Below are 23,246 nucleotides of genomic sequence, written 5' to 3'. Positions count from 1 at the left end.
TTTATTTTATTTTATTTTATTTTTTTTATATATCACATTTCAGCAGTTATATATTTTGGCCCTTATCTCTTCATTGCGCTGAACCTGTTTTTTTGGTCTGGTTTAGTTTTATGAGTGATAAAGCAGCAAAAACAAAACAAACTGTTTTCATCTGTGGTTTCCTGCTGTGTTCTTTTCACAGGGGATAAAACTCAGACAGAAGTGGCTCCTTTGTTTCATTAAAAGATTTAAGATCCAGGTTAAAAGTTGCTAAGAAGTCTGTATAATAGCCTGTAGACACTTGGCTATGACACACAGTCACCACTAGATGGCTCCAGAAAGAGGGGAGAAGGAAGCTAACCCTCCTGACCCACATGGACTGGACTGAGTTTATCTTTCCTCACATTGAAACTCACAGAAAATCAAAGTTAGGACACAAACTGGGAAACCCTGTGAAGGAGCTGGTTTGGAGGTGTTGAGGAGACTCTTCTCAGCTCAGATCAGCTCAGAGAGAAAAAGCATGTTTCACAATAGTTCAGTCAGTCAGAGGCGGAGCAACATGTGAGGCGGGAGAGGAGCTCCTACGTCACTCTGAAGAAACGAAACTAAAGGTCTGACAGTCAGCAGCAGCAGCAGCAGCAGGCACACAGCAGAGCAGACATTTCTCTGATTTCCTCTGAAGAAGATCCAAACTGAGCCGGTCCCATTTCTCTGATTTCCTCTGCCAAACAGAGGTGAGTCCTCCTGATCAGATCCACACTGAACTACAGCTCTACTGGGAAAGTTTGCTGGTTTCACTCTGACTGGAAACTTTCTGCAGACACTGTGGATTCTTCTTCCTCTGACTGTTTCAAAATAAAAGCTTTGTAATGAGGAAGTCAGCACAGGGCTTTTATTTTGAAAAAAGCAGGGAGAAATGTGTTTTTATGTTAGAATTTGTTTGGTTCCTTTAAAGTTTAGTTGTCTTGTAGATGGTTTTCTTTGATGTTGGTTTTCTTTAATGTTTGGTACCTTTGATTTGATGTATGGTAACCATATGGCTGAGTTCCTCTTGTCTTTGTTTTCTTTGATATCAGTTTACTTTGATCTTAATTTCTTTAAATTTTGATAAGAAAGTAGTTGATTGTTCTCATGTTTAGTTCCCATCAATCCATCCATTTTCTTCCGCTATGTTTGGTCCCTTTTATGTTTTATTCACGTTTTGTTGGGTTCTTTCAAATTTTGGTTCCCCCTTTCGTTGGGTTCCTTCAATAGTTGGTTACTAGGTTGTTATGTTAGTTTGCTGGTTGGTTGCTTTGTCGTTGGATTCCCATGTAGTTGAGTTTCTTTGATTTTTGGCTCCTTTGATAACTGGTTCCTGTGTTTTGGTGGTTTGCTTTGATGTGTACTTCCTTGAATGTGTAGGCCTTGTATGTTTCCCAAAGCCCAGGTACCTTGCCTTGCCTTGGTCTGATGTGGGCGTGGGCAGGCATCCACATCATCAGATGCTGCCTAAGTGCTGTTCCAATGTTCATGTCCTCCAGAGGCATATGTCCTCCGTTTGGTTAGCATGTGGCTAATTGACCAAAGATACACTGGTGTATCCTTGGTTGCCTTGCCATGGCTGTAAATACCCAACATGCAACGCGTGAATCTACAAAAAAGGAAAAAATGGAAGGAAAAGACGCACCAGAGAGACGCTCCAGTGGAGGTGCATCGTAAATTCCAATTCAAATGTAAGCAACAAAATACACCTCTGAAAATAACAATTTATATCATGTCCAACACGTGACTCTTTTGTGTGTCACTCACGTAACTATAATTACTGAGAAGCCGCCCCTGCAGAGTGTCAATGATGTGACAATAAAAAAGCAAAAAGCGTAGAAAAGTGGCAAGCCATGACAATATTTGTTGCCGCTTGAGCATATGGTCTACTCCCAGGTTTGTATTTAACTTTCCAAGCACTGTCCACAGTGCAACACATGTTATGTGAGACAATGTAACTCCAATTACATAAACATTTGTGAAAGGAATCTGATGGTAAAAAATATGCCTTTGTAGGCTGGTCCATTAGGAAGTGGCTTCGGAGGCACTGCCTTCCAAGGCAAGGCAAGGTACCTGGGCTTTGGGAAACAGCCCTTGTATGTTTGGTAAGCATGTTGCTTTGTTCCTTGGATGTTAGGTTCCTTTGTTGTGTGGTTCCTATGCTGTTGTGTTGTTGTTGTTTTCTTGTTGTTGCTGTTATTCTGCTGTTGAGTCCTTATCTTGAGTCCTGAGTGGGATATCATTGCTGATTTCTTTTGCTGTTCCCCTGAGTCTTTGGTTCCTTTTTTCTTCTTGAAAGAGTTTTTTTTTTATTTCTTGCTAAAAGCTTCTTAAACCCATGTTTTTAAAAGTGCTTCATTAGTTTCTTTATTATTATCGTTAAAACGGTCTGTTACCAACAGTTCTGGGTGGTCTCAGTTTAAACTCTATATAGATGGATCTGAATGACCAAATCAAAAATCATCTGTGACAAAAACTTGACTGTTGACTTCCTGTTTCAGTCTGTGTCTTGTGTGTGTGCAGATATGTCTGCTGCTAACTCCCAACGTGCTGAGGACCAGTTCCTCTGCTCCATCTGTCTGGATGTGTTCACTCATCCTGTCAGCACACCGTGTGGACACAACTTCTGCAAAGCCTGCATCACTGAGCACTGGGACACCAGTGACAGGAGCCAGTGTCCCATGTGTAAAGAGGTTTTTACCTCAAGACCAGATCTGAGGGTCAACACTTTGCTTTCTGAGATGGTGTCTCAGCTCAGAGACAAAGCTCAGCAGGAAGCCAGCAGCAGCAGCTCTCAGCAGCAAGAGTCCAAACCAGGAGAAGTCCTCTGTGACGCCTGCACTGGGACCAGACTGAAGGCCCTGAAGTCCTGCTTGGACTGTCTGGTCTCCTACTGTGAGACTCACCTGGAGCCTCACCTGACAGCTCCACGTCTGAGAAGACATCAGCTGATGGAGCCTGTGGACAACCTGGAGGACAGGATGTGTCCCAAGCACCATAAACCTCTGGAGCTGTTCTGTAAGAGCGATCAGACCTGTGTCTGTGTGCTCTGCTCTGTCTTAGACCACAAGACACACGAGTTTGTTCCTCTGACAGAAGCATACGGGGAAAAGAAGGCCGAGCTGGAGGAGACAGAGGCTGAGATCCAGCAGATGATCCAGAAAAGACGAGTGAAGATCCAGCAGATCAAAGCCTCAGTCCAGCTCAGTCAGACAAACGCAGACAGAGAGATGGCAGAAGGTGTTGGAGTCTTCAGCGCTCTGAAGGAGTCTGTGGACAGAGGCCTGGCCCAGCTCATCCACACCATCCAAGAGAAGCAGAAAAGTTCAGAGGAACAGGCCCAAGACTTCATCAAGCAGCTGGAAGAGGAAATCTCTGAGCTGATGAAGAGAAGCTCTGAGCTGGAGCAGCTCTCACGCTCCGAAGACCACCTCCATCTTCTCCACAGAGTCCAGTCCCTGAACATCCAGCAGCCTCCACCAACCAAAGACTGGACAGGGGTTACTGTCCGTCCACCTTCATATGAGGGGGCTGTGAGGAGAGCTGCTGCTCAGCTGGAGGAGACGCTCAGAGAGGAGACCAAGAAGCTGCTTCAAGAATCTGAGCTTAGGAGAGTTCAGCAGTACGCAACCGACGTTACTCTGGATCCTGATACAGCACATCCCCGTCTCATCCTGTCTGATGATGGTAAACAAGTTCATCACTGTGATGTGAGGAAGAATCTTCCAGACAACCCAGAGAGGTTTTCTACTTGTGTCTCTGTTTTAGGAAATCAGAGTTTGTCTTCAGGCAGATTTTACTACGAGGTTCTGGTTAAAGGAAAAACTAAATGGACTTTGGGAGTGGCCAGAGAGTCCATCAACAGGAAGGGAGAGATCACAGCAAGTCCTAAGTTTGGACTCTGGGGTATTTGGTTGAGAAATGGAAATGAGTACAAAGCTCTTGATGAACCTCGAGTCTGTCTGTCTCTGAGGTCTCAGCCTGAGAAGGTGGGGGTGTTTGTAGATTATGAGGAGGGTCTGGTCTCCTTCTATGACGTAGACTCTGCAGATCTTATCTACTCCTTCACTGGCTGCTCCTTCAAGGAGAAACTCCACCCTTACTTCTGTCCCTATTTGAACGAAGGAGGTGAAAACTCTGCTCCTCTGATCATCTCTCCTGTCAAGGTGAAATAGTTGTTTTTCAATCCTCTGAAAGTGTTTGATGTTGATTGATTTATGTTGATCTGTTTCAATTTCTCTGCTCTGAAATGAATCATAAACACATTTATTTGATCCACTGACAGGGTGTGGGCTGACTGGTTTTTACTTTAGCCTCTTTTAAACAAAGACACTGATTTTCTGTTTAAAAGAAATATTTTCTTTTCATTAAGAGTCAAAGAAATCTGTAAAATGTTAGCTTAAAAAAACAAATAACTTTATAATAAAGTTTTAAACTGCCAGAGTCAGCTGTGAGTTTGTTTCTTTTTCAAACACGTGATCAAAGAAAAGAGTCACAGTGAGAAAACCTCAGGTCATCATGACTCTGTCCCATCACCTCGGACAATCTGTGCTGCCGGCGTAAAGAAATGAATTACGTCATATCTCTAAAAGGCTTTTCTGTGTCCTTTACTGTGTCTGTCAGAGCTCTTCCTGTTCCAGCTGCTTAAAGATGCTTTCACCAGCTCTGCTGTTGTTGTCCGGATTGCAGGACAGGGCATTGTATTAAAGGATCCTCCATGCTGTTTAGCCTGCTGATTGAACTTATGAAAACCTATCTTATTAAATCTACATGTAGTATTTGCCGTGTAATGTATAGCTTAAAAAAGTGTTTAAGCTAATGAGAATATAAGATAGAAATCATGAAAAAAATCTTGAAAAAGGTAAGAAAAGATTTTATTTTTTAAAAAAATTTCATGCAATTACTTAATCATTAAAAATTTATTCTTTATATTTTGTGAAATTATTTAGAATTTTTTTGTTATTTTCTTATGACCCATTTTGATTCTGCGTTCTTGTGAAGATTTTATTTTCTAATAATAAACCACAAAATTTCAAATTATTAAAATTTGGTTTGTCTATTTTTCAAAAATTACATGTTTGAATATCAGGGCCTCAAACACCAAGGGCTACCCTGTAGCCCCACCCTCTACAAATCTCCAGGAGGCTAGCCAATCAGGAGGGAAGGAGGAGCCTTAAAGAGACAGCAGCTAAAACGAAGTGTTTCAGACAGAGGCTGAAATAAGAGTTTACCAAAACACCAGTTTGAGAAAAACAGAGATTTATTTGAGCTTTAAATCATCTAAAAATACCTCGAAGAATCTTTAAACACCTGTTTTATTAATTTAGATATTTTCTTTCAATTTGTTTTGTTGACTTTTGCTCTGATTCTTTCCATATTTGTATGTATATGTTAATATTCATGTTGACGTTTTCAATTTTGGCCAAATACTTTATGATAACTTCATGATAATACGTTGAAATGACTGAAAATGAATCTCCTGGTGCTGTAAAGGCAAAGTTATAGCGACGTATGCTAGCAGCTAGCATATTAATGCAGCTCCCCAAGTATGTAGCATCAAGCTAGGTGTTCTGTGTTGATTTTGGTCCATTAGGAGATGTGTAACATGTTAAATGGATGGAATAGAAATCTCTTGTGACAGAGTAACGTGTCAGTGGGCTCTCACAGAGATCTCATGCGTAGCTCTGTTTTTACCTGGTCCTTTAATAAAAGTACAAACACATGAAGCAAGAGGTAAAAACACACGATTAAACTGATTTTAAAGAATGATCAGCCTGAAGCAGGATGGGTCAGAACTTTAAACACCAAAACAAGGCTTCAAGCTTGGGCTAGCTAGTGTTAGCAAAGGACTTTCCAGAAAAACTAGTGTCTCAGGATGAAGACTCCATTTCCCATGAGCACCACTGCCTTCTGGCGAAAAGACGTGACTGGTACAATCAGGTAAATATATAAATGTGGTAAAAATTGTATTTGAAGTGCTGTTAGTGACTTTTAAATTTATATATGTTTAGTTTCCGTTAAGGAGCCTGCGGAGGGAAATTATTTTGAAGGATCGTACCGGAAGTGTTGAGGTGTGTAGTAACCTGACGGTGCTGATGTTGCTGAGGAGAGAGCATCCTCCGCGGCAGGTTCCTCCCCCGTTAGGCCGTGTGTTTGGGTCGATGTGATGTTAGGAATAAGAGCGTTATCGGTGCCTCAGGTGATTCCGGTACCGTGAGTTCAATCTCCCGTCTCAGGCTGCTGGTGACTCCCCCCGGGCTCAGCCATGGTGGATTTATCCGGGAGTGGTGCAGTGTCCCCCGGACACACCAGACACGGACAGGGCTCCGGCAGTAACGGGAGGAAAGCGTCGAAAAAGTCCCGAACAAAACGAGGCAAACGAGGCCGGAGAAGACGGAACAAGAAGAACAACCGGAGCAACAAAACACCACCGCCGTATTTCCCACCGGAGGTAGCTTCCTTTAGCCCGGGGATTAACCGCACTCAAGCCCGCTGAACTAGCCGGCTCAGTTAGCTGTGCCGCTGCAGGGAAACTAAGCCAGTTTGGTCGTTTCTACACTAAATTTACTCCTCATTAATAAATCATTAAGAAACTAGCCTTCATTTAGAAACATTATGAGTTACACTCTTTATGCCCCTACCGCCAAAACCTCTGCTCTCTCTCATCTGGACATACGTCACACCAAACCGCACTCAAATAATCAACAATTTAGACTAATTCAGTCCTAATTATGAACAGCAACTGTAATTAAAGGTTGTATTGACACGTTTCAGAATTAAGAAGGTCCACTTAATAATTCGGCATATGCCTCTTAATTAACATGTATATTATATTGTTATTTTGGCTTCCATAAACAGGCTCTCTTTACAACCGGAAGTGTGACCTAACGTGAAAAGTATACAGTCTATGGAAAACAGCAAAAGTAATGACATGAAAATATCAGTGAAGGGCTTCAAAGCAAAGCCGAGTTAAGGAGTATTTTGGTGTTATTCATAAATATGACAAAAAAAGGCATTATATAGAGGTGAATGCCTTCATTTATTAAAATGGAGTTTAAATCACAGGAATAGTAAATGAGGTACGGTTAGTGTTCTTCCTATACGAGAAGTGGGCGGGACAAGAGGCTTCCGGTTTGTTAAAATTGGAGATTTTTTTCCTTTTGGCCTTCACTGAGATGTCTAATATTATATTTCATCACTTTTAAAATTTTAAAAGTATTTATTTCCGTTTGAATATTATTTCGCATTTTGATGCTAGAGATCAGTTTGATTAGCTGCATTGTTGGTCCTTAAACAGGAATAAGGAAGTTTAACACCATACTTCAAAGAAACTCTGACTATAATTAGCAGTATTTGTATTTTTTCATTAAAAAACACACAAAATACTGTTTTTTTTTTTTTTGGTTTTTGGGTTGTTTTTTTTTGTTTTTTTTTTTTTAAGTCATAGTCCAGTCTTTTGTCTCTGGTGTGTCTTTAAGTGTCCACTTCTTTTTCTTTCCTCTCAGGCTGAAGAAGGAAACATTGAGTATAAGGTAAATATATGCGCTGCACTGAAACACACTGTGATCAAAAAAAGATAAATATCAATACTGTCATTTCAGGGACAGTCGGGATAGCTACATGAGTGTGATTTTTCCTCGTAACCTTAACCTGTGTTGATAGTTCTGTGTTTAAACTCGAGCATCCTCGCCTGCTGTTGCCCTGCAGTTGAAGCTGGTGAACCCCACCCAGTACCGATTCGAGCACCTGGCCACGCAGCTGAAGTGGCGTCTGCAGGAGGGCCGCGGCGAGGCCGTCTACCAGATTGGCGTGGAGGACAACGGCCTGCTGGTGGGTCTGACCGAGGCCGACATGAGGGCCTCGCTCAAGACCTTAAAGAGGATGGCGGAGAAGTAGGTCACATGATCAGAGAGCAGTGACAGCTCCGTGTGGTGAGTCCTGTCTGATCAGGTTTTTCTTCCACCTCAGAGTCGGCGCTGACATCACGCTCCTCAGAGAGAGGGAGGTCGACCACGACTCGGACAGGATCCCCCGGAAAATCGCAGAGGTCCTGGTTCGAAAGGTTCCTGATGATCAGCAGGTGAAGCAGCGTCAGTCTTTAACCCACACTGCTCGCCCTGAAACTCTGACGTCTCAGCGTTTACCTCAGCGTAAAGATCAAACTTCTCTTTCCTGTTGTTTGGGGCAGTTCCTGGATCTTAGGGTGGCCGTTCTTGGGAATGTGGACTCTGGGAAGTCGACCCTGCTGGGCGTCCTGACGCAGGGAGAGCTGGACAACGGTCGAGGCCGGGCCAGACTCAACCTCTTCAGACATCTCCACGAGATCCAAACGGGACGGACCTCCAGCATCAGCTTCGAGATCTTGGGTTTCAACAGCAAAGGAGAGGTGAGAGGATACAGGAAGATTAGCACAGTGCCCCTAGTGGCCGTTTGAGTGAATATTCCAAAATAAAGTAAATGTGTTTGCAGACTGTAATAGAAACTGATGATGTGTCTTCAGGTGGTGAACTACAGCGAGTCCAGGACAGCCGAGGAGATCTGTGAGAGCTCCTCCAAGATGATCACCTTCATCGACCTGGCTGGACACCACAAGTACCTGAAGACGACCATCTTCGGCCTCACCAGCTACTGCCCCGACTTCGCCATGCTGGTGGTGAGCGCCAACACGGGCATTGGTGAGCTGCAGCCCCTTAATTAACGCTTTGAAAGGATTTTCCTCATCACTCTGAATCAGAGCTGAAACAATTCCTCGAATAATTTGAGGTACTCGATTACAAAACAATAGTCGAGGGATTTTCTCCGCCTCGAGGAATCGTTTAATTTTAAAAAAGATCAAAGAGTGGTACTTCGAATAAAGCTGACGCTGTATTTAGAGAGTTTTCAGACTCCTCAAGTTACCTCTTTTTCCAAATAGCGACTGACAACAAATCTAGCTTCTTTTCTGGAGTTTGGAGACTGATATGAAAGCATATATTAATCTGCATCAGCTGCTTGTCAACGAGCCGGTCGTGCTGAGCCCCTCCCCTACCCAAAATCACTAACACATCACAGACGGACGTCTGGCTCGCAGCAGTCTCTCATCACGGTCACACTGGCTAGCTGAACTGTTTTCATACACTCTTCACATCACATTTTGTTTGACCAGTGTGACTCACTTCTCTTTGGCACCTTAGGAGAGGTGAGCTTCAGGCGGTCCACTTCATATGCGCGCACAAACGCAGACACTCCATATGATCAATGACAGACGATCGCTGCGACCGCTTCTCTCAACAGTCATTTTAAACAATAGCCGGGGTGTCAGAGGGCTGTGTCACACCTAAACGACTTAATATGAGCCTAAAAGTCACTGAAGTTGTAGTAGTGTTCTCTGCGCCTCATTGTGCAGGCGTGTAGAGTATGGCACGGCTTAGATTGGCCAGTAGCCATGTATACATGGACCAAATATTCCGCTTGCATTCGGTTTATTTGCTCAAATGGAAAGAATTTAACCTTTGTATACACCTCATTCCAAAAGAAACATGCCAATCTGAATGGACATTTAATCGGTTTCACAGGGTGGAATATTCCTTTCCCCAAACCGATTGAGGTATCATGTATCCACTCAAACGGAAAGTTGTCAGGGTGTGTTCTTTCAGTGCATGCTCAGATATGACATAAGACACAACTAGAGACGTTCCTCAACTTTAAAAATGGCAGCTAGCAATCAGCACTGGAGGAAAGTTTGTTTTTGATCCAAACTTTGAAAGAAATGAACATAATTTCAAGACTGGACGGACGACAAACTCGCAATACGGAGTATTGCAACACCATGATAAACAAACTGTCGTCCTCCAGCTTTGATAAATCATGTGATGTTTATGTTTTTCAGCGCATGCCTCATTGACTATTCTGTTTGATTACAGCGGCGCATGTAGACCAGAGATTGGAATATTCCTTTCCATATATACTAGTGTTTTCGAAAAAGTCATTCGGAAAGACGAAAAACTCCTCATGTAACCTTGGCTAGTGTGACTCCGCAGGAGACTGCGTATGAATGAATGGTGGAGGAGGATCGATATTTTAACATCTCAAAAAGAGCCAACCAAACAAAGTTCATTTGAAGTTCTAAACATATTATCAGGTTGCAGAGTTTCCCCTACTTTCCGCCTCCCTGAATGTCGAGTTAATTTTTTTTCCCATACAGCACCAGATCACAGCAGAAGTGATTTAGAGTTCCCTCTCTCATGAATCAGGTCCATACCTTGTTTTTTAATCTTTCAGATAAAAAAACCTTATGTTACTAATCTAATTTCATGACGGGATGTCGTTTCTACATCATTGGGTTCATATTTCTCCTCGTGGAACTTCACAGTGCGTGAAAGAGCGCGTGATCTTTAGCACACGGCTAAGTTCTGCTCCAACGTGTTCACAGACACACAAACACATGCGCGCATTTACACACACAGACACGTTCATTCCCTAAAGAGGACAAATAAACCACACCACCACAAGATTCAGATTCAGTATATATATATATATGTATATATATATATATATATATATATATTAGAGGTGTCCCAGTCCGATGTTAATATCGGATATCGGTCCGATATCAGCAAAAAAAACCAAATATCAGTTTCGTATCGGAATGCATCTAAAATCTCCGATATAATCAGTCCATTCCAGACTCCGCTCCTGCTGTTTTTATTTGATTTATTTAGGTTATTTTCTGGGTCTTCTAATTTATTCTTTTTTTTATTCAATTACTAGTATTTTTTATGTTTAATGTTAAAATTTCTGTTACCCGTTGGTTAATAATAAATGGGTCAGTTTTTCCTCATACCTTCTGTTGCTGGCTACTGTTCTTTGTTTGAATAAAATCACTTAATCAAGCCTTTTCTAACATGACAGACATACTACAAAATAAGTAATAAAAGTATGCATGTTTAATGCTGATATCGTATCGGATTAATATCGGTATCAGCCAATACTCAATGCTGCAGTATCGGTATCGTATCGGAAGTGAAAATGTAACATCGAGACACCCCTAATATATATATATATATATATATATATATATATATACACACACAGACAATACCACACTGGAAAAAAATGAAATCTTATCAAGTGTTTTTGTCTTATTTTCAGAACAAAATTCCTTTTTAGACTTAATATGAGCCACTTTCACCTGACCAGTCCAGAAAAAATGTCTCATTTCAAGTTATTTAAAGACAAAAATGAAGTTTAAATTACTTACAACTAGTAGAAAAAAATCTGCCAATGGAATAAGAGAAAAGTTACTTGTATTAAGACATTATTCTAGTTTTAGGCAAATTTCCGAGCAAATTATTCTTGTTCCATTGGCAGACTTTTTTAACTTGTTACAAGCGATTCAGACCTCATTTTTCTCTTTAAAAAACTTGAAACAAAACATTTTTCTGGGCTGATCAATTGAATGTGGCTCATATCAAGTATGATTAGGACAACGGATGAAATCTAGCTATTGTGCTAATTCCAGCATATTTACAATGATGTGTTTAGCGAAATTGTTGATTGATGTGCACTGTCCTAATCAAATAAATGAATAAATGAAATGATTAGACAATTTTTTCTTAAAATGAGACAAAAACAATTGATAAGATCTCAGTTTTTTGCAGTGCACTGAGCTATCTGCCAGCGCTCAGATAACAAGAAACATCTCCAACGCTTTCTCCATGAAGATGCCACACTGGTGTGATATTATTCTCTTTCTGTCCCTCATATGATGTTATCCCTCTCTCCTTCAGTGTCCACAACCGTTACACACAAATGACTTGTTATGCAAATTGGTTGATTACTGATTTAGTGTTGTAGATAATCTACAAAACACAGCACTGAAGAGTGAAGATGATTAAAAAACAAAAACATAATTGAGCTCACTGAGCAGATGTCAAATTTAGATCACAGGTCAATGAAGCGTACAAATATCAAGTAGTAATGGAGCTATATGTGTCAGAATTTAAAATTTATCACCCAAAGTGACTTGATTTTACACTTGATTGAAACAAATTTCCATTTGTAAAATAATTGCTGTTTAAGTACGCAAAAATGCGTTTTATCCGAGTACTCGAGTACTCGATGTAATGTTCAGTAGAATACTCGAATACTAAAATATTCGATAGCTGTAGCCCTGCTCTGAATCTAATACTGTGGTAGAAGCAGTCACTCATCATGAATCACTGGAAAACTGTTCCTCTTATCACCACTAGAGGTCAGGAGTGATCTACTCATCAGAGAAAGAGCTGTTGGTTGGGGAGTTTGCAACAAACGGTTATTTTCTTTTTAGATTAAACTTTACTGATCAGAAATTTAAAAGCAAAGTTTTTTTTTATTTTTGTTTTAAGTAATAAATTTAACGAGACAACCAAAAATACAGATGTAAACAGTTCAAAGGGTGACATAGAAATAAAATGTTATCACAGTGTTAGAAAAAGATCAGAAGAGCAGAATGAGATCGAAGCGATAAAATATTGTCAAAACAATCGAATGTGATCGAAGCATCAACACTTTGCAAAATCACCTTTTTTTTATCTTCCTTTATTTTTCAGATGACTTTCTTTTTTTTGCGTCATATCTGTTTGTGGTTCAGACAAAACTAGAGATGGTAGAAAGTGGATCTCGATAATGTCATATAGAAGTTAAAGAACATAAAATGCTGCTCTGGGTCCGGTCAGATGGTTTCTTGTTTACCTGGATGTCAGCACACTCATAGTGTCCCTGTTCTCCGTCCAGCTGGTACGACCCGAGAGCACCTGGGCCTGGCCATGGCGCTGAAAGTTCCCATCTTCATCGTGGTCAGTAAAGTGGACCTGTGCTCCCGCGGCACCGTGGACAGAACGGTTCGTCAGCTGGAGCGGGTCCTGAAGCAACCGGGCTGCAACAAGGTTCCTATGGTGATATCCAACCCTGATGACGCCGTGACGGCCGCACAGCAGTTCGCCCAGTCTGCGTGGTGTGTGTCACAATACAGTCTGATAGAAAGCCTCATGAAACCAGCCGCAAGACGTTTTTCAACCAGAGCTGTCACAAACACAGAGGCTAAAAAATAACACAATGAAACAGAAATTATACCCAGACCAAAAGTTTGACTAGAAAAACCTTTTTGTACACGATTAAAGTTCTTCTGTGTGTGTGTGTGTGTGTGTGTGTGTGTGTGTGTGTGTGTGTGTGTGTGTGTGTGTGTGTGTGTGTGTGTGTAGCATCACGCCCATCTTCACCCTGTCCAGTGTGTCTGGGGAGTGTCTGGACCTGCTGAAGGTTTTCCTGAACATTCTGCCTCCTCTGAGCAACAGCAAGGAGCAGGAGGAGCTGATGCAGCAGCTCACAGAGTTCCAGGTTCATACACACACACACACACACACACACACACACTCAAAGGATTGTAGCTGCCGTGGTGATGAAAGGTTTGCTAACTTTCCTCCCATACCAGTCTGAAATGTGGTTTTCTGATTTCCTGACACCACCTGAACGCTGTTGTGATGTAAGGGTGTGTGTTTGTGTGTGTGTGATTACAGGTGGACGAGATCTACTCTGTTCCTGACGTTGGGACTGTGGTGGGGGGAACTCTGTACAGGTGAGAAAACAGCAGAGATCAAACTCATGTCTGAATCAAAACACTAAATTTAGTTTACCACAAAGAAACAGAAGAAGATCAAAGAGATCTGAGGAAATTGAGATTAAAGCAGTAGAATTTGTTTAAAATAATAGAATCTAATGAAAGACATTGAATGTTATCAAAACAATACAATGTTTTTAGAAAAATAAGATCAAAGCAATAGAATGTTATCAAAATAGTAGAATGTTGGCAACCAATACAATGAGATTAAAGCAACAATATGTATTCAAAAAATAGATCAAATGGATTTTATACAGGAATGGAATGAGTGCAGGGGGAAAGAATGATAAAGAAAAAATCATGTTGAACGAATAGAATGATGTTTAAGAAATACAAAAATGAAAAAGGAATAGAATGATGATAAAGGAATAGAATACGGTTCAAGAATAGAATGATAAAGAAAAGAATAACGTTAAAAGGAATAGAATAATGTTATCAAGCAAAAGAACAATGTTTAGGAAATAGAATTATTTGAAAAATAGAATGATTTTAAAGAAATACGAATGTTTTTTAAGTAATAAAATGATGATAAAGCAATAGAATGATAAAGGAATAAAATGATGTCAAAGGAATAGAATGATTAAGGCATACAATGACACTTAAGGAACAGAATGACATTCAAGGAATAGAATGACAAAGGAATACAATTATGTCAAAGGAATAGAATAATGTTAAAGAAATAGAATGTTAAAGGAATAAAATGTATTTAAAGGAATAGAATGATGATAAAGCAATAGAATGATAAAGGAATAGAATGACACTTAAGGAATAGAATAATGTTCAAGAAATAGAATGATATTAAATTAATGTTAAAGGAATAGAATAATAAAGGAATAGAATGTTAAAGGAATAGAGTGTTTAATGAATAGAATGATAAAGGAACAGAATGTTAAAGGAATAGAATGTTTAATGAATAGAATGTTCAATGAATAGAATGATAAAGGAACAGAATATTTAAGGAATACAAAAATGTAAAAGGGATAGAATGATGATAAAGAAATAGAATGAGGTTCAGGAATAGAATGATAAAGAAAAGAATAATGTTAAAAGGCAAAGAATAATGTTATCAAGCAATAAAATAATGTTTAATTAATTGAATGTTCAAGGCATAGAATGATAAATGAATAGAATGATAAATGAATAGAATGAAATAGGAATAGAATGTCAAAGGAATAGAATGTCAAAGGAATAGAATGATGATAAAGGAATAGAATGATAAAGGAATAGAATGATAAAGGAATAGAACCTTCTCCTGAGTTCCGTGTCTGATCCGTAGCGGCGTGTGTCGGGAGGGCGAGCGGCTGGTGGTGGGTCCCACTGATGAAGGTCGCTTCCTGCGCCTGAAGGTGGGCAGCATCCAGAGGAACCGCTCGGCCTGCAGGGTGCTGAGGGCGGGACAGGCCGCCACCCTCGCTCTGGGAAACTTTGATCGCTCGCTGCTGCGCAAGGTCAGACGTCACATGACTAAAGACGCCATCCTCAGAACAAAGTCTACTTTAAATAATGAAGTTATCTCTGAGCTTGCTTAAAGTTTTCTTCATGAAAGTTTGTGTTTGGGTCACAGAGACGTTAAAAACCACAGCACTGACTGTCCAATCAGATCAGACTCACACATCCTGGTTTCAGGGACCAGACTTAGCCCTTTGATCTTCTTAAACCAGGTTTTCCTCCCCGGAGGATCTGGCTGCAGACAGGAAGTTGTGATGTTGTGATGTAATCCTGGTCACTTGGCTCTGCTGAGGACGGCGCTCTGAGAGGCGCCACCTCAGCGCTTCCTCCTCAGCCGAGCCGAGTGGAGTCAGCCTGGTGTCAGCGTGCAGTGACAGTGACGTGTGATTGGCCGTTGCAGGGCATGGTGATGGTCAGTCCCAAGATGAACCCGACCATCTGCTGTCAGTTCGAAGCCGCCATCGTGCTGCTCTTCCACGCCAAGACCTTCCGCAGAGGGTCACAGGTCACGGTGCACGTGGGCAACGTGCGGCAGACGGCCATCGTGGAGTGCCTTCACGGGAAGGTGGGTGAAAGGTCTGAATGAAGCTTGTGGTGGGGCGCCCCCTGGCTGTGTGGGTGTGTAACTGCAGCTCTGCCCTGCAGGAGGAGCTGCGTACAGGCGAGAGGGCCGTGGTCCGCTTCCGCTTCATCAAGCACCCGGAGTACCTGCGATTGGGCGCCAAGCTGCTCTTCAGGGAGGGCGTCACCAAAGGCATCGGCCATGTCGCCCGCCTGCTGCCCCCCTCCCAGAACCACGACCAGAACCAGAACCACGACCAGAACCTGCAGGAGCACTGAAGGAGGAGGAGCTCCGCGGAGACGTCATAGATGTTCCTCTGATGGGGTCCGCCCCCTCGCCACATGTTGGTGTATTAACCCGCCCGTCCTGGATCTGTCGTCCTGTCCTCCTCGCTCAGCATCATCATCCTCCTCCCAGCAGACGTTCGTGTCTCCAGTCGGAGCAGTCTGACCTCCTGGACTTAACCCTGGACGGTTAATCTGCAGCGCTTCGCCGTGAGAAGGCAGCGGGATTATTTTGGGGGGGTGTTTGAGGAACGGTTTGATGTGACCCTGCGAGGATTGACCCTCAGTGCGCCCCCTCCTCATCATCAAACCGCCACACGCTCACACTCAACACGACATTTGAAGAGGGGGATTAGACGGAGGAGGACTTTCAGTTTGAGTCTGCTCGTCAAAGATAACGCTCTCACAACGCTGCTGCATGTTTCCACGGGGTACGGTGGCTGTCCAGGGTCAAATTCTGGCAGTTTAGCAAAGAGTAACTGTGTGGGAAGGATTCAGCTGTAGGGGATTAATTAATCCGATTACTTCTGTGAACAGAAAACATATTCTAAAATTTATACATTTAAATTTTCACATTTCTTGATTTCATGTTTTTTTTCTGCTTTTTTTTTTTTAAATCCACAAAAGAGAAAAATTAACAGCTCTGACTCTAAATGTAAGATCCGTTTGATCCCGTTTTCTATTTTAGATTCTTCCACAGAATCAGGACTGACCAGTTTTTATTTTTTTACTTGAAAGTTTTTTTCTTTTAAATTTTTTTATACTTTGAGAATGTTTTCTTTTTTTAAAAAAAATTGACTTCCACAAACTTTTTATTACAAAATTCTGGATATCTAAATATTTTTATGACCAAATTTTCAGGACCCTATTAGAAATCAAAACAGATTGGGGAGATTATGATTTTTTAGTTTATACCTGACTTGATTTTTTTCCCCTTTTTTCCCAAATGAAGTCAGAAATGTGACCTTTTCATTTTTTTTTTTAACTTAAAATTCAACTTTTTTTCTCAGTTTCAGTCTTTTTCTATTGCAGAACTATGGATTTTTATAACTTTTAACCATCAAATGTTCAATATTTAATTAGAAGTTGAAAAGGTAAACAGATCGGAAAATACTTAATAAATTTAAAAAAAATGAAATTTCAATTTTAAACCTAAAATGTAACTTTTTCCACTAAAGTTTCCTTATTGTAATTATTTTTAAATCGAAAACCTTCTCTTTTCTCTTCCCTTATTTTATTTTTTTAGTTTTCTGGATTTTTTTAGAATATTTTTCCAAACAAATGACTTTTTCCCCTACAGTTTCCCTTTCATAAGTTTTAAAAACCAAGAACCTTGTCTTCTTTTCTATTAAGTTTTTTTTGTTTTGACACTAGGTTTTTTTTGTTTACTTATTTTTTCCTTGTAGAGTTTTATTCTGAGTTCAGTCGAAGCTCAGATCTGTTTTCTCTCTGATCTTGAATCAGTAGATTCATGTGGATTATAGCGTTTGAGATTTGATAATCCTCCGAAACCAGCAGCTTCTTCTGTTCAGTTTTTCCTTCTTTTGCACTTTATTCGCTCTAATCTTCTCCGTACAGAAAGCAGATCTTTAATCCCAACGACAGACTCCACTCCGCCCCCTAATGGACAACAGTGACAGAGGCTGACGGTGGATTTGTTTGCAGACGTTTTAACGCTGGCAGCCTTTTACTCCTGATTCTTTAGAAACTTTAAAAACATCTGCTTTTTCAAACGCTGAAGTATTTGCTTTCTGGTTTCCGGATTGTTCTGACGAGCTCTCGGTGTCCGGTGATGGTAGAAACAGCAGCTCTCAGCAGCTGGAAACGTAACCTGCATGCTCCTTTGGCCTCTGGCTGTGAAACCGTGTGTGGAACCAGCTCCTGTTCTCCGTCTCTGAGGTTCTGTGCAATCGTTAACATCGAATGTATTTAGCATTTCAAGCTAACTGTTCAAATGGAGCTAGTGTTGACTTTGCACTTTGTATTCTGATTCTGCATGTGTGTGTGTGTGTGTGTGTGTGTGTGTGTGTGAGGACCATTCTGCAGTGTGGATGCTGCAGCTGAACATCAGATTTTACAGTTTGTTTTCTCCCGACTGTCCATCAGCTAATAAATCATCTCTGAAACAGCACAACTGAAACATTTCCCTCCTGAGTGTTTGTGTGTGTGTGTGTGTGTGTCATTTATTGTTTTTTAATTCAATGTAAAATTGAAAAAAAGAGAAAATTCTTTGAATATTTTTTATTTTTTACAATCAGCTTGTTCGTCAAGTCAGTCAGACGTCAATCAGTTTCATCTGGGTGTACAGTACAGAGATAAGGCCCAGTTTGTGTTTAGCATAGCTTAGCACAGAGACTGGAAGCAGGTGGAAACTGCTAGCCTAGCTCCATGAAAAGTAAAAAGTACAATAAACTTAGAGACATTCTCTGATTTATGGGCGGTGGAAACCAGCGATAATCTAACTGACAAAAAAACCCAAAACAAAAAACACATTTCGTTTGTTTTTTTCAAAGTCACAGTTTCAACAAAATTTCACAGAAGTGAAAATTTTCAACTTAAAACATTTATGAAAAACACAAAAACTTACCACCTTCTTCATCCAAACCCAGCAGCACCAAGCAGAAAAGTAAACCAATGCTGAAGTGCCAAAAACTGCAGTTCCTGTAGTGTCCACTAGAGGCTGTGTCCAGCAGTGAGTCCTTCCTCATAGAGCTCCATGTTTCAGCAGAAATAAACATGTCCACATCCTGCTGTTGACACTTTTTGTTCCTTTTTGAGTTAACTCACAAATAAAATAAATGTTAAATTACATTCTACAGGATCGGAGGTTGAATGAGCAAAAGTCGAGGATTTTCAAAATAAAATAAAGATGCCTGGGCGGCACCTCAAAGGTAGAGTCTGCAGAATTTCCCCCCCCAAAAATTTTCAACTTTTACACGAATAATCCCGCTAAATGTGTGTCAGTGTCAGCCTCAACCCCCCTCCTTAGCCTGGATGTTGATGTTTTTTTGTTGTATCAGGACGTCTCTGGACAGAGGGTAAGCGTGGTTACCTCAGCCAATCACAGAGCGCCCTTTGTGCAAGTGGCTTTGCGTGTTAATTAGCGGGTGGAAGACGCTAATCAGAGCAGCTACGATAGCAGATGCAGCTCGGAGAAAGAAAAACAACCAAAGTGAAACAAAACTCCAGCAAATGACGCTTTTGCCTAAACAAGAGCGAAGCTCGGCTCGACTTTCACTCGCTTTCAGGAACTTGGAGAGCAGCACGTGAGTTAGCTTTCTGCTAACCAGGTATGAGTCAGATACCCATGATTAGCTTGTGCTAACATGCTAATTCAGGTGCTCGGCTCTTGAGTCTTAGAAACGCGATGCTACAGGTGGGCTAGGCTAGAGTGTGTTCACATAGTCATGATTGGAGGCAGTGGGTGTGTGCTGCTGCTGGCACTGAGCCAAGGAGGAGGAGCCCAGTTTAAGTGGACAAGCAACGAAAACTCCTGCAGACCCTACCTTTAAGTTTGAAAATGATGCGCTAATTCGGATTTTAAGAACTGCAGTCCCTCTTCTGTCCACTAGAGTCTGTCTCCAGCAGTGAGTCATTCCCCATAGAGCCTCATGCTAAAACTTTCCTGGATAGTTCCTGGATCCTGGGTAGAGTTCCTGCTGTCGAGGGATACATGGAACTAAACAGTCGGACACCACAGTAAAAGCTTTTTGCTTAAAACCAGATCACCAAAATTATAGGGACCCACCCAGGGTGGTTCAGAAACCAAGATACGACGGCCAAAAAGCTACACCAGAGACCGTCTGAAATAAAATCTTGAGAAAGAAAAACATATCTGAGTGTTTTTTGTGACTGAGTATTCTGGCGTTGTCGGACAGGTTGCTGGAACAGAATCACCAAAGTGAAATAAATCAAAGTGTCATCGCGGATGTTGTGACAGCTGCGTCAGGATGAAGAGCTCACTGCGACATTCTTTGTGCTGAAGTTTGAAACGAAGTCCACAGAAACATCTGTCCTCTTTTTAAGAAACACCCTCCAGGATTTTGTGTTCCCGCTGATCCAGTCCAGAGTGTCAGAACACCCCGGTCCCCTTGAAGGATTTGTGTCTGGTTCCTCATTAAGCCAGGCTCCTCTGCCGGGGCTTGATCCTCAGATACAGCTGTGAAATTAAGAGAGTCATTAAAAACAGCATCAGGAACACATTAAATACTGTTACATCACACGGCTGAGGGACGGGATTCTCTGAGACCTGATTAAAAACAGATAACAGCGGAGGAAGCCTTCGAATGGCACCAGCAGGGTTTTTAGCTTTTGCAGCGATATGAGCGGCTCAGGACTTCATTACTCTGAGACGGCTGCAGCTGTTTGGATCCACAGTCTGGATTTCACTCTAAAAACATCAGATTGTCCTTTGATGGGGGTACGCAGAGAAGTTCCAAGACCAGAGCCAAACCGCCCCGGGGAACCCAAGTCTTCTGTCGGCAGGGATTCTTTTAAAACATTTTCACTTTGTGACTCGACTACAACTTTTATTTTTAAATAGAGTCAGTCTCCTCAGATGTCTGTCTAACGTGTCTGGTTCTGTCCCAGGTTTCTGCCCGTTAAAGGGAAGTTTTTCCTCTCCATTGTGACTTGCTAAATCCTGCAAAGTCCTGTACTCATGGTGGATTAAGATAAGATAAGACTCCTTATCTTGTCTTGATGTAGGGTTTCTGCTAATAAAATGTATTAACATTTACAGGTCAAGACCTGTGAGTGTTTTTGTAAAGTGTCTTGAGATAACATTTGTTATGATTTGGCGCTATACAAATAAAGATTGATTGATTGATTGATCAAACATGCTGACCCTTATCCTGAAACATTACAACTTTATAATGACTTAACATCTTTATTAAAGCTTTTATCTTAAATATCAATTTATTTTGACTTCATTACAAATATATTGAAACATTATAACGATATCGTGATGTGACTTTGACTTTTATTTGAAACATGTATTTATTGGTACTTTACTACAACTTTTATTTTGAAACATTTCAACTTTGCTATAATTTACTTCGACTTTACCACTATTTTTTGGCAACTTTTATTTTGAAATATTACAGCTTAAAAAAAACTTCATTATGAGTTTTATCTTAAAACATTATTACTTAAAGGTCCCATATTATGCAAAAATCACTTTATAAAGTCTTTTGGTTAAATTTGTGGGTCTTTGTCTTTCCTCCCAGCCCACACAATGTGATATTTAATGACCAAACCTGTTCTTAGTAGAGCTTGTTAATGTAAAATCCTGACCTAAAACGAGCTGTTTGGAATTTTGGGGATTTGCCGACGTCAGCGATTCCCTTTTTGACCAATCAGGAACAAGTCTGACCTGATTGGTCCATCGGAGTAGATACTCCCGAACCCCCTCACCTGGGCGAGAATGCCAAAGTTGAAGAGCCATCACTGCTCTGTTTTTGGCTGTAAACAGCCACATAGCTCCATGCTCAAGCTTCCCATCTGAGAAGAAGACAGACTAAGTGTCTAGAGTTCATTTATCAAGGAAATGTTCCAGCTACACTCAGTAAAACTGTGCATGTGTGTGCTAGTCACTTCACGGCCGACTGCTTTTCCAACTTTGGACAGTCCAACAGAGGGCTAGCCAATAGACTGGTCCTGAATCCAGGCGCATTACCAACCATCCTCCAACAAACCTGGGACCCTGGAAATGTGAGTATTTTAAATGCTGTGTGCTGTGGAGCAGATGGAAGAGCTTTTCCTCAGTGTCCCCCTGTCTCTGTGTTAGCTTCAGGATGCTAACTTTAGCTGCGGTTATCCTGTTGTTTTAGCCTGTAATGTTACGGTAAACGAGCTTCGCTGTTTTCTAAACATTGTGCACTCGGAGCTTGTGGCGCCGCTCTCAGTGACGTGAAAGAGCGGGGCGGTATCAGCGGTGGCTCATTTACATATGAAGGCCACGCCCACTAAATCAGAGCGTTCTGAACAGAGGGGCTATGAGAGCCTGGAAACAATGCTGCTGTGCTTGATTTATTGGCTTTTTGGACCAAAACATGTTACTACCATTTCATGAAGACATCAATGATCCAGATTAAACTGCAGGAAAGGAGCAGGATATGGGACCTTTAAGTACGACTTTATTGAAGCATTTTGACTATATAATGACTTGACCAAGACATTTATTTCAAACATAACAACTTCGCCACTTCTTTACTACGACCTCTACTTTCAAATATCACAACTTTGTTATGACTTTCTAATGACTTCTACCTTAAAAAGTGGCTTTATGATGACTCAACAACCACTTTGATTTTGAAACACTATGACTTTGTACAACTTTGTTACTTTATCAAAACTTGATTACCACTTTGACTTTTATCTTGACACATTATAACTTTATTACTTCATAACGACCTTACTACAACCTTATTACAACTTTATTATGACTTTACAACACTACTACTATATTGAAACATTATAACTTTATTAAGACTTTCAGACACATTTTATTTTGAATTATGACTTTTTAAAGACTTAATGACAACTTCATTTTGACCTTTATCTCGGAGCATTACTACTCTTTGTGACTTATTAAAAAAATAGCTCAAAGCATTAAGATTTCATTAAGATTTTCTCAAGACTTTGATATGACTTAACTACGACTCTAAACCTTGAAACTTTGCAATTTTATAACAGCTTTTAGCTTAAGGTTTTACGACTTTATAACGACTTCTGAGCTCCTAAAGTAAGCCCATGTTACATTTGTCTGTATTTAGTCGCAGGATTAAGGTTTCGCTCACCCCCAGCAGGTTTCGGGGGATGTATCCCTCCTGGTCTGCGCATCTCGCCCACCACCACTCAGTCTCCACGTCGTCCTCGCGTCTTAACACCGTCATGCAGTCGCCCTCACTGAAGCCCAGCTCGTCCTCGTTCTGCGGCTCGTAGTCCCACAAGGCGTAGACCACGCCGCGGTTCATCACGCCCATCTTTTCCTGGACACCTGCCAGAACGAACCGACAGAGACTCAGAACCATTGAAAACATCGAGTGTCTGTCAGGTGGAGTGTACTTCCTGAAACCACTCTTTACTGGACACTTCCCAGGAACTCATCAGACCTTTATAAAAAGACCTTTACTCATGAAAAAACTCTGAGTCACAGAGGCGGTAACGCCAACTGTCTTCTGAAACCTTGTGTTTTGACCCTCAGGAGGTCTCTGGGTCATCAAGGCCTGTTGCAGTCTGGTTCTGGGGATCTGTTGGTTCTTGTTGAAGGCTGAACGGTTTGAAATTTATGGGCTAATCAAAACTTCTC

At 41.2% G+C, this 23,246-nt stretch overlaps 3 protein-coding genes across 3 annotated transcripts in view; 2 read left to right on the top strand and 1 right to left on the bottom strand.

The window, feature by feature from the left end:
* The first annotated feature begins 527 nt into the window (after window positions 1-527).
* Window positions 528-4,764, top strand: LOC141809242 (E3 ubiquitin-protein ligase TRIM21-like). Its single transcript, XM_074696163.1, has 2 exons — window positions 528-713; window positions 2,527-4,764. Exon 2 carries the CDS (start codon window positions 2,529-2,531, stop codon window positions 4,176-4,178), a length of 1,650 nt encoding a protein of 549 aa, XP_074552264.1. The 5' UTR covers window positions 528-713; window positions 2,527-2,528; the 3' UTR covers window positions 4,179-4,764.
* A 1,308-nt stretch (window positions 4,765-6,072) lies between these two features.
* On the top strand, window positions 6,073-16,815 carry LOC141809236 (GTP-binding protein 2-like). Its single transcript, XM_074696150.1, has 12 exons — window positions 6,073-6,454; window positions 7,509-7,535; window positions 7,711-7,895; window positions 7,972-8,083; window positions 8,192-8,389; window positions 8,504-8,678; window positions 12,757-12,976; window positions 13,224-13,359; window positions 13,539-13,597; window positions 14,916-15,087; window positions 15,489-15,653; window positions 15,734-16,815. The coding sequence occupies exons 1-12, from the start codon at window positions 6,269-6,271 to the stop codon at window positions 15,926-15,928; spliced, it is 1,830 nt and encodes a 609-aa protein (XP_074552251.1). The 5' UTR covers window positions 6,073-6,268; the 3' UTR covers window positions 15,929-16,815.
* Window positions 16,816-18,160: 1,345 nt separating this feature from the next.
* LOC141809170 (apoptosis-stimulating of p53 protein 2-like) overlaps window positions 18,161-23,246 on the bottom strand; it is a 31,648-nt gene continuing 26,562 nt past the window's right edge. Inside the window, exons 17-18 of the mRNA XM_074696043.1 lie at window positions 22,735-22,934; window positions 18,161-20,093 (exon numbers count right to left, since the gene is read on the bottom strand). Coding sequence (XP_074552144.1) covers window positions 20,052-20,093; window positions 22,735-22,934 — 242 coding nt within the window. The 3' untranslated portion in view covers window positions 18,161-20,051. The remainder of the gene's footprint in view (window positions 20,094-22,734; window positions 22,935-23,246) is intronic.

Source organism: Halichoeres trimaculatus, unplaced genomic scaffold, assembly GCF_033239565.1.
Source record: "Halichoeres trimaculatus isolate MK-OKI-2021-1 unplaced genomic scaffold, fHalTri1.1 fHalTri1_scaffold_2, whole genome shotgun sequence".
Taxonomy (NCBI): Eukaryota; Metazoa; Chordata; class Actinopteri; order Labriformes; family Labridae; genus Halichoeres; species Halichoeres trimaculatus.
This window is presented reverse-complemented; position numbering and strand designations above follow the sequence as displayed.